Below are 18198 nucleotides of genomic sequence, written 5' to 3' on the forward strand. Positions count from 1 at the left end.
TCTGGATAACTGATGCTTCTGAGGAACAGAGTTCCAGACTGGAGAGGTTACAGTGTATAAAACGTCAAGTTACTAATATATAACCATTCAAACCATGGGACGAGGAGCAGCTCTGACCCAAGCAGCTTTTTGTGACGTGAAGCACTTATCTCCCTCCTCACCAGACTCTCGGTCGTCAGTAACCATAGGGGTCATTCAGCCCCATGAGCTTATTCTGCTATCCAATGAGATTGTGACTGATTTGTATCTTGACTCCATCTACCTGCCTTGGCTCTATAACCATTAATACTGCAACATCCATCAACCTCGGTTTTCAAAGTTTCAATTGACTTGCAGGCCAAAAAGCTTTTTTAGAGGAGGGAATTCCCAATTTCCACTACCCTTTGTGTGAAGAAATGCTCCTTCAAATCAATCCTGAAACGTCAGCTCTAATTTTAAGCCTTTTGTTCTGGGTCTCCCATTAGAAGAAATGTTATTTCCCGGTCTATCCTATCACATTTAATGTGTTCCTCATCATTGGGTTTGTGTTATGTATTGAGCTTGAAGCATTTCTGAGACAGTAAGTATCGGGTGAGTAAGGAACACAAGTTTGAGAGAGAGATGTCCTACCTATCAGTGTGCGACATTGGAATACACCAAGTCAGAGAGATGTGGGCTGTGCCCAAGAGGTCATGGAAATTGCTCCAAGCTCAATCTGCTGCACTTTTTTTGCACTAAAATCAAAGAGTCGGCGACTTCATTAGTTTATTCCAGGAATGCTATAAATTATGGAATAGTCTGTGTTCTGTACATTTCCCCAATTCATTATTGATAAAAACAGCTTCACAAATCCAAGCAGAACTGCTTCATTGGACGGTTTATAGGAGGTATATTAAAAAAAACTGCCCTTCAGTCCTCATTAAGGGATATCCCAGGTTGAAAGACACACTCACACTACTCAAACATTACACACAAATCCACTCAACTATAAATCTAGTGTCAAACCTGGTCACACATTCATTACGGAGTATCCCTATTTCTTTTACATACTATCTATAGTTAAAAATGCTTTTCGTCAGTCGTTTATAGAAATGTACAGAACCACAGGGATTTCCATTCACAGCGTAGGTACTCCATCACTGAGGATTCTGCATAAGAGCTTCCACTCTAAACCCCCTTTACTACTCATCATTTCCTACCCCTTCGTACGCGCGCACCTTCCAGGGAGATGGGCTAGTTTTCTTTCTGTTCCTTCTGAATACTGACAACTATGAATAAATCCTTTCAACAGCTTTGGGGAAGTGACCCCAGATCTTGCAGATCATGTATGCTGGGCTGCTCCAGGACAGGTTAAGAAATGAACCCAGGGATTGGCGCACAGCAATGTGCATCGACGGGGGGACCCCTGGCATCCATATAGGAGAATGCTTTCTGTTGGGATTTAATTGTTCAACATTATCTCCTACAGCCTAGGATTTACCCCTTGCCTGTAGCAAGGATCCAATCACTTCCTGCAGTGTTATCTTCCTAAGGAAGAGGAAAGTCATGAGGGTAAAAGAGCAATAGCTGCATGTGACTTGGAGCACTGCAACAACTGGGAGGCTCAATCTTCCTTTCCTGCAAAAAAAACCCTTTATATAAACAGTTCTAAATCCAAATAAAACAGTCCACACTAAAATAAATGCAGCCCCCCACCCTCCCGGGGTCCCACAGACAGATATCTGTCCCCGGTGCACATTCAGTCTGGCCCAGTAGTCGAGACGGAAGCATGAATCAGTTCGCCTATGGCTTTCGCCTCATCCTGAGGTGGCGACTCTTCCCCATTCTGTCCCTTGGTGGTGGTCTCTGGTGAAATACTGTGGAGCCCATCCAGCAGCGTGCAGCCTGGGTGGTTCTTTTTGAAGTGCTGGTTTAAAATGGCCTGGAACGGAAAGCTCTTGCCACACACATGGCAGTGGAAGGGCTTGTTCCCGGTGTGCTTGCGGATGTGATACTCCAACTGGTCCTTACGGGTGTACTTTTTCCCACAGATCCGGCATACAAAGGGTGTTATGCCCATGTGCAGCCGCATGTGGCGGTCCAGGCTTCCCTTCTGGTTAAAGGACTTGCCACAGTACAGGCAAGTCAGCCGAGGGTTATAGCGGTACCAGCGCTCGGCCACCTCTTGGTCCCGCAGGTATTCTTCATAGCCACTGACGCCGAACAGGGGGGCCTCGTCAGTCTGAAAGAGAACATTAAATCAAATCAGAAGCTGCGAGCAACAGAGTGGCAATATAAGACGACAGTTAATCAGGTTAATGTAAAACGCAACAGTGCTGAATCATTGCAATGTAATGGCCTTCTTGCTCTCAATGCAGTGTGTTGTAATTCCTATGCCCTGACTGATGTGGGCAATGATGTGTTTATTGTTCTTGTTACCACATGCCCACTCAGCCAGCCCCAATTTTATTGTCTCCTTTTGTATGTAAAGTATTAGGTTCCACTTCATTACTACAATGCACCCACTGCTCGTCCACCCAGCGGTGGTCTCCCATGCATGGTGACAGTGGGCTCTTTTAAACCATTTCCGGACGGGTCAAGGCCTCTGTGCAGCTAGCCAATATCAGTGGGGTCACCAAGACTAAGCAGGTTGCAGCTGTGGTGCAGTCCAAGCAATGAGTGACATTGTCGAGGAGTGTCCGCTTTCTAAATTAAAGGCAGGATTAAAGAATTCCTCAAGCCACTGACAAAGCTCTGTAACTGTGCAGTTGTGGCATATCATATTTATTTGGGAAATAGGTTATTCCAAGCGGAGAAACCATTGTCCATGAAGAGAGAACGTAGAAAACAAATTCTTCACATATTACTACCAGAGGTTCCATCTTCAGCAACTTATTGAAAGGAGATTCAAGACTTTTGTACTTAAAGTATTTGTTGTACCTTAGGCACCAAGAAGCACAGTGGTTAACACTGTGCTTCACAGCACCAGGGACCGGGGTTTGATTCCCAGCTTGGGTCACTGTCTGTGTGGAGTCTACACGTTCTCTCTATGTCTGCGTGGGTTTCCTCCGGGTGCTCCGGTTTCCTCCCACAAAACCATGAAAGACGTGCTTGTTAGGTGAATTGAACATTCTGAATTTTCACTCAAGTGTACCTGAACAGGCTACTAGGGGATTTGCACGGTATCTACATTGCAGTGTTAATGTAAGCCTACTAGTGGGACTAAGAAAGATTACTGACTGTTATTATTAGCTTCTGTATATAATTTTGTATGTAAATAAATCCTATCACGTAATTTAGCCTGCAGGCATTGTCCTAATGGTAGGTTATTCTCCACTTCCAACAGTCATGATATTTGGCTCTTTACACTCAACTGGAGCACATATTCTGCCAGGGGGTGCTGCACTGATACAGTTACTGCTTTTTGCTTGAGATGTTAAATTGAGGTCCGTTTACCCTCACAGGTAGATGTTAAACATCCCATGGCACTATCAAGAGCCAGGAGTTCTACCTGATGTCCTGGCCAATATTTATCCCTCAGCCAATTGCATTAAAACAGATTATCTGGTTGTTATCGCATTGCTGGTTGCTGGAGCTTGCTGTGCGTAAATTGGCTGCCAGGTTACTTCCAGTAGAAAAGAGACTCCAGTTGAATAAGCACTCAATTGGCTGTAAGGCACTCAAAAGAAAGGCACTGCATTAATGGAAGAGAAGAGGCTAGCAGGGGAGCAATTGGGCTCAGCAGCATCTAAAACAGCGGAGTCCCATCACACACACACTCCTGACATGAACTGTGTATCAGTTAAGGCGGCAAGAGGCTGCCAGGGAGATTTTGCAGATGTGAGAATCTGGGGGTGGGTTGGTCGTAGACCCAGAGACAATTATGAGGGGCTGTACAGGTCGGAGCCACCAGAGGATGAGCAGGAGGTTGAGTTTTTGGAGGGCTTGCAGTTTCCTCAGGTGGGGGATGAGTTGTGGGAGACATTGGAAGCGCCGATGGGGTTGGAGGTCTGCAGAGCTCGGTGTAAGATGCAGACAAGGAAGGAACCGGGGCCCGATGGGTTCCTGGTTGAATTTTACGAGTTAGCCAGCGAGACCCACTTTGCACATGAATGCGTCTCTATCAACTCAATTAACTTAAAAATGCTCCTAATACTTGAACTGTTTTTCAGATTTAAAAGCTGAATATGACAGTAAAATGGTGAAAAAGTTCTTTATCCCACATTTTTATTTATTCGTTCATGGGATGTGTGTCACAGGCTTTGCCAGCATTTATTGCCTATCCCTAATTGCCCTTGAGGGGGCAGTTCAGTGTCAGCCACACTGCTGTGGATCTGGAGTCACATGTAGGCCAGACCAGGTAAGGACAGCAGATTTCCTTCCCTAAAGGACATGAGTGAACCAGATGGGCTTTTACGACAATCGACAATGGTTTCACGGTCATCATTAGACTTCTAATTCCAGATTTTTTTTATTGCATTCAAATTTCACCATCCGCAGTGGTGCAATTTGAGCCTGGGGCCCCAGAGCATTACTCTGGGTCTCTGGTTTACTAGCCCAGTGACAATACCACTACGCCACCGCCTCTCCATATCTCATACTTTACATTGTGTTGGTCTTGTAAAAGGCCGGGGCCTTGAGGAAGACTGGGATTTAGCACTGCAGAAACACCTCCATCTTTTAGATTGACATCACAGCACCCTGTATCGTGCACAATGCGATCAAACAGACTTTGTGCTTTTTGTGCTGCAGTGTGAAATCTCGGAGCATCTCTACAATCTTCATGGCATCAGTCAGGGAAAATGGTGGGCAAGTTGTTGGAATCTCTTGGGTCATTGGCCACTAAGGTTGAAGAGCTTACTGCATCCACGATGGCATCATCTGGCATTTTCATTGTGCATTGTACTGCAGTATCCTTCTCTGCCCAAGTTTCCATGATTGTCTCTGCTGGAAATCTGCATACCAGTCTCCATCTCTGCCAGGAATTTGCATACCAGACTCCCACAGCCAAGTGGAAAGTACCTTGTCATTGGGTTGACTGGCATCACACTACTCCTCTTCTTGTGCAGCCTCAACCTGTTTGAACTCAGTGTGTTTGTAGCAGTTGCCAACTGTGACTTCCTTCACGATATTGCACGGCGGCGGTGGTCAGCACTACTGCCTCACAGCGCCAATGACCCGGGTTCAATTCCAGCCTTGGGTGACTGTCTGCGTGGAGTGTGGAGTTTGCACGGGATCCCTTGTCAGCATGGGATTTCTCCAGGTGCTCCAGTTTCTTCCCACAGTCCAAAGATGTGCAGGTTAAGTGGACTGGCCATGCTCAAATTGCCCCTTCGTATCCAAAATGTTAGGTGGGGTTACTGGGATAGGGTGGGGTCTAAGTAGGGTGCTTTTTCAGAGGGACGGTACAGACTGGTTGGGTCGAATGGTCTCCTTCTGTAGCGTAGGGATTCTATGATTTCACACCCTGTTCAGCATCAACATGGTCACCTGTACACTGGAATTGTAGTCCTGCTTCTTTTTAAAAATAATTTTTATTAAAGGTTTTCATTAAATATCAATAACAAAATGAAAAAAAGAACCTAACAGGGTTAAGTACAAAACACAGTCCAGTAAGGCAACCCTCCATATCCCCCTGTACATAAATAATAAATTAACATTAACACCCCGACTTAATACAACAAGTGTATACACCCCCTCAGACCCTCCAGTGCAAATAATAAATAAATAAATAAAGTAAACCCCCCCCCCCCCATAGTTGCTGCTGCCATTGACCAATGTCTACCGCTCTGCCAGGAAGTCTTAAAAACTGTTGCCACCGCCTAAAGAACCCTTGTAACGACCCTCTCAAGGCGAATTTCACCCTCTCCAACTTAATAAACCCTGCCATATCGCTGATCCAGGATTCCACGCTTGAGGGCCTCGCATCTGTCCACTGAAGAAGTATCCTTCGCCCGGGCTACCAGGGATGCAAAGGCCAGAATTTCGGCCTCTTTCGCCACCTGCACTCCTGGCTCCTCTGCCACCCCAAATATTGCGAGCCCCCAGCCCGGTTTGACCCTGAATCCTACCACCCTCGACACTGTCCTCGCTACGTCCTTCAAAAATTCCTCCAGCGCTGGGCAAGCCCAGAACATATGGGTGTGATTTGCTGGGCTCCCTGAGCACCTAACACACCTGTCCTCACCCCCAAAAAACCGGCTCATCCTTGTCCCGGTCATATGTGCCCTGTGCAGCACCATAAACTGTATGAGGCTGAGCCTCGTGCACGATGAGGAAGAGTTCACCCTCCCCAGGGCATCTGCCTACGTCCCTTCCTCAATTTCCTCTCCCAACTCCTCCTTCCACTTACCTTTTACCTCCACCACCGAGGCCTCCTCCCCTCCTGCATCGTAGAACATAGAAAAATACAGCACAGAACAGGCCCTTCGGCCCACGATGTTGTGCCGAACCTTTGTCCTAGATTAATCATAGATTATCATAGAATTTACAGTGCAGAAGGAGGCCATTCGGCCCATTGAGTCTGGACCGGCTCCTGGAAAGAGCACCCCACCAAAGGTCAACACCTCCACCCAACACTAAGGGCAATTTATCATGGCCAATCCACTTAACCTGCACATCTTTGGACTGTGGGAGGAAACCGGAGCACCCGGAGGAAACCCACGCACACACGGGGAGGATGTGCAGACTCCGCACAGACAGTGACCCAAGCCGGAATCGAACCTGGGACCCTGGAGCAGTGAAGCAATTGTGCTATCCACAATGCTACCGTGCTGCCCTTAAGAACAAATTAATCTACACGATATCATTCTACCGTAATCCATGTACCTATCCAATAGCTGCTTGAAGGTCCCTAATGTTTCCGACTCAACTACTTCCACAGGCAGTGCATTCCATGCCCCCACAACTCTCTGGGTAAAGAACCTACCTCTGACATCCCCCCTATATCTTCCACCATTCACCTTAAATTTATGTCCCCTTGTAATGGTTTGTTCCGCCCGGGGAAAAAGTCTCTGACTGTCTACTCGATCTATTCCCCTGATCATCTTATAAACCTCTATCAAGTCGCTCCTCATCCTTCTCTGTTCTAATGAGAAAAGGCCTCACACCCTGGTAAGTCCCCCCCCCCCCCAGCACCCTGTCCTGTACTGTGTGTGGCCGTAGCCGCGGGAATTCCACCACCTGCCGTCTGGCAAACGCCGTTACCTGTAAGTACCTGAAGGTGTTCCCTGGGGGGGGGGAGCCCGTACTTCTCCTCCAGCTCACCCAGGCTCGCAAACTTCCCGTCCACAAACAGGTCCCACAACTTTCATATCCCTGCCCTGTGCCACCCCGCAAACCCTCCACCTGTTCTTCCTGGGACGAACCGGTGGTTCCCCCGTAATGGGGTCCCCGCCGAGGCCCCAACTTCCCCCCTGTGCCGCCTCCACTGCCCCCAAAGTTTGAGGGCAGTCACCACCAGCGGGCTCGTGGTATACCTCATTGGAGGGAGCGGCAGCGGCACCGTTGCCAGCGCCCCCAGACTCGTACCCACACAAGACGCCATCTCCAGCCTCTTCCATGCAGCCCCCTCCATCACCCACTTGCGCACCATCGTCACATTGGCGGCCCAGTAGTATCCACAGAGGTTGGGCAGCACCAGTCCCCCACCTATCTCTACTCCGCTCCAGGAACACCCTTCTCACCCTCGGAGTCCCTCGCGCCCACACAAACCCCATTATACTCCTGTTAACCCGCCTGAAAAAAGCCTTCGGGATAAACACGGGGAGGCACTGGCACTGGAACAAGAACAAAAACCTTGGGAGCACCGTCATTTTGATTGACTGCACCCTACCCGCCAAGGACAGCGGCAACGCGTCCCACCTCTTGAACTCCTCCTCCATTTGCTCCACCAGCCTTGTAAAATTAAGCCTATGCAGGGCCCCCCAGCTCCTGGCCACCTGGACTCCCAGATATCTGAAGCTCCTCTCCACCTTTTTTAATGGTAGCTCGCCAATCCCCCTCTCCTGGTCCCCTGGATGAACTACGAACAGCTCGCTCTTCCCTATGTTGAGCTTGTACGCCGAAAAATCCCCAAATTCCCTAAGAATCCTCATTACCTCCGGCATTCCTCCCACCGGGTCCGCCACATAAAGCAGCAGGTCGTCCGCATAGAGTGACACCCTATGCTCCTCCCAATCACGCACCAACCCCCTCCAGTTCCTTGACTCCCTCAATGCCATAGCCAGTGGTTCAATCGCCAGTGCGAAGAGCAGGGGGGATAAGGGACACCCCTGTCTCATCCCTCGGTGCAACCGAAAATACTCGAACCTCCTCCTGTTTGTGGCCACACTCGCCATCGGGACCTCATACAACAGCCTAACCCACCTGACAAACCCCTCCCCAAACCCAAACCTCTTCAGCACCTCCCACAGGTACCCCCACTCTACCCTATCGAAGGCTTTCTCAGCATCCATCGACACCACTATCTCCGCCTCCCCCGCCGGCATCATGATAACGTTCAAAAGCCTCCGCACATTCGCGTTCAACTGCCTCCCCTTCACAAACCCAGTCTGGTCTTCATGGACGATCTGCGGCACACAATCCTCAATCCTCGTGGCTAAGACCTTCGCCAGCACCTTGGCATCTACATTTAGCAAGGAAATCGGTCTGTAAGACCCACACTGCAGGGGATCCTTGTCTCGTTTCAGGATCAAGGAGATCAGTGCCCGGGACATCGTCGGGGGCAAAGCCCCCCCCTCCCTTGCCTCATTGAAGGTCCTAACGAACAGCGGACCCAACAGGTCCATTTATGTTTTATAGAATTCGACCGGGAAACCGTCCGGCCCCGGTGCCTTCCCCGTCTGCATGCTTCCTATCCCTTTGATCAGCTCCTCCAGCCCAATTGGGGCCCCAAATCCCGCCACCAGTCCTTCTTCCACCTTTGGAAACCTCAATTGGTCCAGGAAGCGGCCCATCCTTCCCTCCTCCCGTGGGGGCTCGGATCGGTACAATTCGGTACATCGGGGCAACACGGTAGCCTTGTGGATAGCACAATTGCTTCACAGCTCCAGGGTCCCAGGTTCGATTCCGGCTTGGGTCACTGTCTGTGCGGAGTCTGCACATCCTCCCCGTGTGTGCGTGGGTTTCCTCCGGGTGCTCAGGTTTCCTCCCACAGTCCAAAGATGTGCAGGTTAGGTGGATTGGCCATGATAAATTGCCCTTAGTGTCCAAAATTGCCCTTAGTGTTGGATGGGGTTACTGGGTTATGGGGAGAGGGTGTAGGTGTTGACCTTGGGTAGGGTGCTCTTTCCAAGAGCCGGTGCAGACTCGATGGGCCGAATGGCCTCCTTCTGCACTGTAAATTCTATGAAATTCCTCGTAGAAGTCCCTGAAGACCCCATTGCTGCCAACTCCAATCCGCACCACACTCCCTCCCCTGTTCTTAACTCCCCCGATCTCCCTAGCTGTGACCCGCTTCCGAAGCGCCAGCATCCGGCTTGCCTTTTCCCCATATCGTAAATCACCCCCTGGGTTTTCCTCCACTGCACCTCCGCCTTCCTGGTGGTCACCAGGTCGAATTCAGCCTGGAGGCTACGCCTCTTCCTCAACAATCCTTCCTCGGGCTCCTCCGCATACCTCCTGTCTACCCTCACCATCTCCCCCACCAGCCGCTCCCTCGCCCCCTCCGCTCCTTGTGGGCCCTAAAGGAGATCAGCTCTCCCCTCACCACCGCCTTCAGCGCCTCTCATACCATCCCCACTCGGACCTCCCCATTGTCGTTGGTCTCCAGGTACCTCTCCATACTTCCTCGGACCCGCTCACCTCCTCGCCCGCCAACAGCCCCACCTCCAAGCGCCACAACCGGCGCTGGTCCCTCTCCTCCCCCATCTCCAAGTCCACCCAATGCGAGGCGTGGTCCGAAATGGCTATTGCCGAATACTCAGTATCCTCTACTCTCGCTATCAGCGCCCTACTCAAGATGAAAAAGTCGATTCGGGAATAAGCCTTATGGACACGTGAGAAGAATGAAAATTCCCTAACCCCCGGCCTTGCAAATCTCCAAGGGTCCACCCCTCCCATCTGGTCCATAAACCCCCTCAGCACTCTAGCCGCCGCCGGCTTCCTACCCGTCCTAGACCTGGAGCGATCCAGTGCCGGATCCAGCACCTTGTTAAAGTCTCCCCCCATTATCAGGCACCCCCACTTTCGGGATCCGACCCAACATACGCCGCATAAAACCTGCATTGTCCCAGTTCGGGCCATACACATTGACCAGTACCACCCTCTTTCCCTGCAACTTACCACTTACCATCATGTACCGACCGCCATTATCTGCCACAATTCCCGACGCCTCAAACGACACCTTCTTTCCCACCAAGATCGCCACCCCTCGATTTTTGGCATCCAGCCCCGAGTGAAACACCTGACCTACCCACCCTTTCCTCAATCTTACCTGGTCTGCCACCTTCAGGTGTGTCTCCTGAAGCATAACCACATCCGCCTTGAGCCCCTTCAAGTGCGCGAACACGCGGGCCCGCTTAACCGGCCCATTCAGTCCCCTTACATACCAGGTTATGAGCCGGATCAGGGGGCTACCCGCCCCCCTCCCCCGCCGACTAGCCATGACCCCTCCTCGGCCAGCCACGCGCCTGCACCCCGCACCCGCCCGTTCCCCACAGCGGCATACCCCCGTCTTGACCCCCCCCCACTTGCTCCAGCTCCTCCTTGACCATAGCAGAAGCAACTCGATTCCCCCCCACCCAACCCCCCACCCCCGGCTAGGACCCATCCTAGCTGATTTACTCCCCCCATTGCACTTTCGCAAGTCAGCTGACTCCTGCTGACCCCGGCCACTCCCGCCTGGCCTACGACTCCTCCCATTGTGTGGTACACCCTCCTCTCCCGTCCCCATCCATAGGCTCTCCCCCTTCCATTCTAAGCGTGGGAAACAACCCTCGCTTCCCCGCCCCGGCCCCGCCCCCTCCAGTCTTCAGCGCGGGAAAAAGCCCGCGCTTTCCACCTACCAGGCCCCGCCACCTCTGACGCAGCTCCTTTTACAGGCCCGGTCCCCTCACCCCTGACTCGGGCCTACCCCTCCCCCGCCATCCCCCCCCCTGTTCTGTTTACCTACCCCCCTCCAAGAGCCCCCCCAACCAACCCAACCGAAACAGTGCCCAACCAGCCCCAGCCACCCTCACCGACCCAAAAGAGAAAAACACAGAAAAAGAAATCTGGAGCAATACAAAGGCCCCCCCGCCTCGAAACAAAAATAAACATAGCATATCAACCGCAGTCCCCAGTCGCCCATCCCGACCCTCCATCTGTGTCCAACTTCTCGGCCTGAACAAAGGCCCACGCCTCCTCCGGAGACTCAAAATAATGGTGCCGGTCCTTGTAGGTAACCCACAGTCACGCCGGTTGCAACATGCCAAACTTCACCCCCTTCCTGTGCAGCACCGCCTTCGCTCAATTGTACCCGGCCCTCCTCTTCGCCACCTCCGCACTCCAGTCCTGGTATATCCGTACCTCAGTGTTCTCCCACCTGCTGCTCCTCTCCTTCTTGGCCCACCTGAGCACACACTCCCGATCGACGAACCGATGGAACCTCACCAGCACCGCTCGCGGAGGCTCGTTAGCCTTGGGCCTCCTCGCCAGCACTCTATGGGCCCCTTCCAGCTCCAGGGGCCCCTGGAAGGTCCCCGCTCCCATCAGTGAGTTCAACATGGTGACCACATAGGCCCCCATGTCCGGCCCTTCCGGGAGGCCCAGAATCCGTAGATTCTTCCGCCTCGACCGATTGTCCATCTCCTCGAACCGCTCCTGCCATTTCTTGTGGAGCGCCTTGTGCGCCTCCACCTTTACCGCCAGGCCTAAGATTTCGTCCTCATTGTCAGAGATCTTTTGTCGAGCCTCGCAGATCGCCACCCCCTGGCCCGTCTGTCTCCAGCAGCTTATCAATAGACACCTTCATCGACTCTAGCAGGTCCGTTTTAATCTCTCTGAAGCAGCGCTGGATACCCTCCTGCTGCTCTTCCGCCCACTGCATCCACGCTGCCTGGTCTCCGCCCGCCGCCATTTTGTCCTTCTTCCCTCCTTGCACCTTCTTCGGGTCCACCACCACCTTTTTTGTCGCCCCGCTCCTAGTTGAAGCCATATACTGATGGGGAGCTGTTATAGACTCCTTCCCACACCGTCGAAAAAGTGCCGTTGGGGCCCCTGAAAAGAGCCCAAAAATCCGTTTTTGCGGGAGCCGCCGAATGTGCGACTTAGCTCCGCATAGCCGCAACCGGATGTCCAGTCCTGCTTCTTATCGATGGCCTTGATAAGCTGAGAGATTCGCTGCTGTCAGTAACCTTGATCGATTGGCAGGAGCTTGGGAGGCAAGGACATCAGCTTGATGCGCTTCAGGCCAGTGTAGTCAGGGAGCGTGGAGCAGCTACCTGTAATGATGACAATCTTCCTTTTATGTTTGATACGCTTTGTCCATTTTCCTGGTCCGCGTCTCAAAAATGTGGGTTGTGTCTTGACTTTCGAAAAACACCATAGCTTCATGAATTTTCCTATCATGAGAAGTAGCAATTTTTTGTTGTCATCCGTTGGTGCAGACCATAGCAGTGACGTGTTCCACTCCGTTTTCCAACATTAATGTTTAAGGGGGACATATGTAAAAAATGATCTGGTAACAAAACGGGTAAAACAGTCTGGTTTCATCTGCGTTAAATATGTCTCTTTGTACATACTTGTTCAGGGTGTGAACAAGACAATTTGGACCCAGTCACCTGCTACTGCTGCCATAAACACCGTTTACTACCTGGAAGACGATGCTGTGTCTGGTTTTGAATCAGTCCAGCCATCTGTCGCAGGTGAACACCACGTGTCACAGCTCCTTTGCTAGATCAACTCCCCTTTCCTGCAGGATTGGACCAGAGATTGATACATCCTCTGCTTGGCCTGCCTTGAACCAATTGAGCTTCTCTGACATCAAGAGATGCAGCTGTTCGCATCCTCTTCCTTGCTGGAGAGAATGCCCTTTCGTTGAACTGTTCCAAGATCTTCTCGGCTTTCAGAATGGCGGACAAATATGATGGTGGAATCTCTCACGCTTTCACAATGTCCACTTTCAGCTTTTCATGCTTCAGTTTATCATTGCCCCATCAACTTCACCTTCTCTCAGTGGTCGCTTATTTGGTAGCTCCTGCTCGTGGTGGACCTTTGAGACCTATTCCCCCGACTGATCGGGGATTTGATTGGCAAAATAGGAGATTGGTGAGGGAGAGAAGAAGAAGTCCCCACCAGTGCATGGATTCATGGACCAGAAGTGGTCTGAAAAGGAAAGATCGTTGGTCAAAGAAGGGAGTGGAGTTTGCAGCACACAGAAATATGGCGGAGGCTCAGGGACCGGGATCGCCAGCCCAGTGGTCAACGGGGCAGCTGATGAACTTCCTCCAGGAGAGCTTTGCTAAGCAAAGACAAGAGTACCTGGACCCGATTAAGATGGGAATTGACCGGGTGGAGCAAAGATTGGAAGTCCATGGTCACGCGATCCAGAAGGTGGGAGAGGCGGTGGCTGAACTCGAGGACCAGTTACGCGATGGCGGCGGCGATGGGGCTGATGAGGGACCACCAGAAAAGGCTGCAAGAGAAAGTGGAGGATCTGGAAACAGGTCGCGCAGGCAGAACCTGAGGATTGTTGGCCTGCCGGAGGACAGTGAGGGATCAGATGCAGGTGCATATGTGTCGCGTATGTTCGAGAAGCTGCTGCGGGAAGGTGCGTTTACTTGACCCTTGGAGATGGACAGGGCGCACAGAGCACTTATGAGAAAGTCGCGGATGAATGAGCCGCTGAGGGCGATGGTCGTACGAATGCACCGGTTCCTGGACAAGGAACAGATCTTGAGGTGGACCAGGCAGGCGAGGAGCTGCAAATGGGAAGATAACAAGCTGCGCATTTACTAGGACTTGGGTGCGGAACTGGCCAAAAGAAAGGTGAGCTTCAATAAAGTTAAATCGGCCCTCTTTAAGAAGGGGATGAAGTTCGGTATGCTGTATCCAGCTCGTTTGTGGGTCACATACGAGGGCCAAGAACATTATTTCGGATCGCTGGAGGAGGCGATGAACTTTAAGGACAGGGGACTGGCAGGTGATGGAGGACACTGAACTTCGGGGTGAGTAATTCTGTACCTAAGCTGCTAAATTTCTTTTCTCTTTGGGTTCTGTGTTTACTGTCTTTGTCCCAATTTTTGGGACGTTGCTCAGTTTTGTATGCGGGTGAACTTTGTTCTTAATGGGGGATGGTGGGTGGAATTTTCTTCTTTGTGTTTGTTGGGGATTGTTATGTTTTGCATATGTACCAAGTAGGTTGCTTGGCACCAGGGGTGGGGGCTACCAGGCTAGCTGGGTGGCGCTACCAGGCTAGCTGGGCAGGCTAACTCATGGAAGCGCATTGGGGGAGGCAAATTGGAGAGGGTGAAATTCGCCTCTAGGGGATCGGTACAGGGTTCTTCAGGCAGTGGCAACCGTTCCTAGACTTCCTGGCTGAACATTAGAAGATGGTCAGCAGTTGGTTCGTTTTTCGTTTTTTCTTGAGTGGGCGTGTATTTTTGTCTTTGTGTTGATGAAGGCTGTTCATTTTTTTTTAATGTACATGGGGGGGGGGGGGTTCTTTTCTTTCTGTATTTTGTTGCTGATATAGTGTGAAAATTTGAATAAAAATTTTTTTTTTTTTTTAAAAAGATTCCGGATCTGGACTCGCATAGGTTGAACATGGGGTTAATACGGTCATTGATCCGAGATTGGATCGGTCGAGTTCAAGGACAGGGAGGGTGCCAGCTGCGGCAAAGGATCTAAAGGGGTTTGTGGAACAGATGGGAGGGGTAGATCCATGGAGGTTAGGACGAACAAGAGCGAAGGAGTTTTCTTTTTTCTCCCATGTCCACAAAGTGTACTCCCGGATTGATTTTTCATTTTAAACAGGGCTTTGCTGGCCGAGGTGGTAGATGCTGAGTATTCGGCGATTGTTGCACCGGACAATGCCCCACACTGGGTGGATTTATGGGTGAGCAATGAGGGGGTCAGCGTCCGCAATGGAGATTGGATTAGGACTGTTAGCGGATGAGGAAGTGTGCGGGTGGGTGAGGGAGACCATGCAGAATTATTTGGAGATAAATGTCATGGGGGAGATTTCGGTAGCAATGGTGTGGGAGGAGCTGAAGACAGTAGTTAGGGGGGGAGCTGATTTTGTTATAGGCTCATAGGGGAGAAGGTGAAGCAGGCGGAGATGAACAGGTTGGTTAGGGAGATGCTCCAGGTGGACAGAAGGAGCGGGGCGGTTGAAGGAGCGGCAGAGGCTGCAGATGGCACTTGGTCTAATATCCACAGGAAAGGCGGTGGGGCAGCTGAGGAAGGCGAGAGGGGCGACATACGAAAATGGTGAGAAGGCCAGTAGGATGCTAGCACACCAGCTCAGGAAAAGGGAGGTGGCCAGGGAGAAAGGAAGAGTGAAGGACAGAGGGGGAAATACGGTCTTGGACCCAGCGGGGATGAACGAGGTGTTCAAGGAGTTTTATATTCGGTTGTATGAGTTGGAGCCCGCAGCTGGGCTGAAGGGGATGAGGCAGTTTTTGGAGGGGTTGGAGCCCCGATCGGGATTGTAGTAGTAATAGAGGGATTGGAAGCTATGCAGTCAGGTAAGGCCCCAGGAACGGACGGCTACCCAGTGGAATTTTACAATATGTTTTCTGGGATGCTGGGCCTGCGGTTGGTGAAGGCATTTAATGCGGCAAGGGCACGGGGTGTTCTTCCCCCAATAATGTCACAGGCCTCAATCTCATTGATCCTGAAGCGGGAGAAGGACCCTGAACAAGCTTTGAGCTTTGACAAAGAGTTATTGGACTCAAAACGTTAGCTCTTTTCTGTCCCTACAGATGCTGCCAGACCTGCTAAGATTTTATAGTATTTTCTCTTTCGTGTCAGATTCCAGCATCCGCAGTAATTTGCTTTTACCCTGAACAATGCGGGTCATACAGGCCAATCTCCCTACTAAATGTAGACACCAAATTGCTGGCCAAAATTCTGGCCTCGAGGATAGAGGTCTGTGTTCCAGGGGCGATAGGGGAAGACTAGACGGGGTTTGTCAAAGGCAGGAAAGGAACAGAGGGTCTCGTTATATGTGGACGACCTACTCGTGTATATTTCTGACCCGTTAGGGGAGATGGGTGAGATTATGCGGATCTTAGTGGAATTTGGCCGGTTTTCAGGTACAAATTGAACATGGGTAAGAGCAGGAGAGGAAACTGGGGGAATTGCCGTTTAAAGTGGTGGGAGGGAGTTTTCGTTACTTGGGTATTCAGGTGGCATGGGGATGGGAGCAGCCGAACTGGCCGACGTTTTGGCCTTTGCCTCCTTGCTAGCCCGGAGACGGATCTTATTAGCATGGAGGGACTCGGAGCCCCTGAAATTGGTGGTATAGGTGAGTGACATGGCTGGGTTTCTCAGGATTGAAAAAATTAAGTTCGCCCTGAGAGGATCAATGTTAGGGTTCGTTCGGAGGTGGCAGCCGTTTATCGACTTCTTTGGGGAAAACTAAACTGTTAGCAGATTCAATAAGTGGGGGGTTAGTTTAGTTCAGTTTAGACGGGAACAGTGAGAAGAGATGGAGGGGGGTGTTACGCACTGAATTATGTTTACATTTGTATTTGTATCTTTTGTAGTTATAAAACCATAAATGCCTTAATAAAATGTTTATTAAAAAAACTTCACCTTCTCTCCAATAGACAACACTGTTAACTTACTCATAGGTTTCACCATACTCAGCACTTTGCAAGTCACCTCATCGAGAAATTTGAACTTGCTTAAGTCCCACCACTCCGCTCCGAGTGGGCAACGTGGCCGCATGACCCCCGACTGCATCATTATTTCATTTGTCGACAGTGAACAAAAGTTCGGAGTGAATCAACCAAACTCTCCAGTGGTTTATACACACTGGTCTAAACATTGCACAGATATGATCATGATAGCAGTGATAGAAAGGCAACACCTAAGTGATTATGAAGGTGGCAGACCAAGCTGAACAGGATAAACTACTGGTAGATTGGAATATATGCGAGAATCAGGCAGACAGGTGTTAGATCAAATCCAATAGAGAGAAACACAGGAGGCAGCCATTCTGCCCACCATGAAGGAAAATAATCCAGAAAGAAACTAATTTCTATGAAAATTGAGAGAGATGTGGGTGTCCTTCAAATAACAATAAATTGAAGCTGTTGCAGCAGTGCTCGACCTCAGTGAGTAAAGCAAATCAGATGCTGAGATGTATTACAAATCCAATGCTCAGTTGAAATACTACGGTCACCATACCATGTTATAAATCATTGGTGTGTCAGCACTTACAATACCGGAGTACAGTCCTGGTCACTTCACTATAGGAGGGATCTTGCAGCTATTGAAAGGATAAAGATGGCAACCAGAACAATTTACGGGAAGGAGGGTTTCATTTGTGAATAACGATGATGTAAAGTGGGCATTTTCTCACTGGAAAATAGAAGGTTGGAAGGTGATATGATTGCTGGATCATATCACTAGAGAAACAGACTAGACAAAGTCGACCATGGAGCTTCCGGCGCTGGCATGAAGATGGAGGTCGCTCGTTAGGTGGTGCCTGCTAGAGTCTCTGGTTTTTGAACTTTTATGCTCAGTTTCAGGGGTAGTTTGTGGATGAGTAGATGTGGGACGTCATAAGGAAGACGAGAAATGTCGAAGCACCAGAAGAAGGGTCCTGGAAAGAAGGGGCGAGCGGAAGTCTGCCATCAAGTGAGGCTCTGAGTCCTGCAGGAAGAAAGATGATGGGGGCTGGGTCGTCGGGTGGGGCCACTCCCCTCACGGTGGAAACTCTGACCGAGGTGACGTTGGTGGAATTTGAGAGGCTGTTAGCCAAGCATTTGGCGGTGCTTCGGAGGGAGATGACTGCTTTGCTTAAAGAGTGGGTGGAGGAGGTGATTGCCCGGTAAAGGCGGCAGTGATGAAGACGTCGGTTGAGTGCGGGAGCAAGGGGAGAAGTTGAAGGGGGTGGAGGAGACACTGCCGCAGCACAACGACCAGTTCAGCTCGATGGATGAAGAGCTGCGGAGGGTGGCGGAGGTCAACAAAGGGCTCAGAGCCAAGGTGGAGGACCCGGAGAACAGGTCAAGGAGGCAAAATTTGAGAATCGTGGGCCTGCCTGAGGGGATGGAGATTCTGAGACCGATCGAGTACTTTGCAAAG

At 50.7% G+C, this 18198-nt stretch overlaps 1 protein-coding gene across 1 annotated transcript in view; it reads right to left on the minus strand.

Annotated features, from left to right (window-relative positions):
- Positions 1-730: 730 nt before the first annotated feature.
- Positions 731-18198, minus strand: part of zbtb37 (zinc finger and BTB domain containing 37) — a 73169-nt gene continuing 55701 nt past the window's right edge. Inside the window, exon 5 of the mRNA XM_072511778.1 lies at positions 731-2200. Coding sequence (XP_072367879.1) covers positions 1718-2200 — 483 coding nt within the window. The 3' untranslated portion in view covers positions 731-1717. The remainder of the gene's footprint in view (positions 2201-18198) is intronic.

Source organism: Scyliorhinus torazame, chromosome 7 (assembly GCF_047496885.1).
Source record: "Scyliorhinus torazame isolate Kashiwa2021f chromosome 7, sScyTor2.1, whole genome shotgun sequence".
Taxonomy (NCBI): Eukaryota; Metazoa; Chordata; class Chondrichthyes; order Carcharhiniformes; family Scyliorhinidae; genus Scyliorhinus; species Scyliorhinus torazame.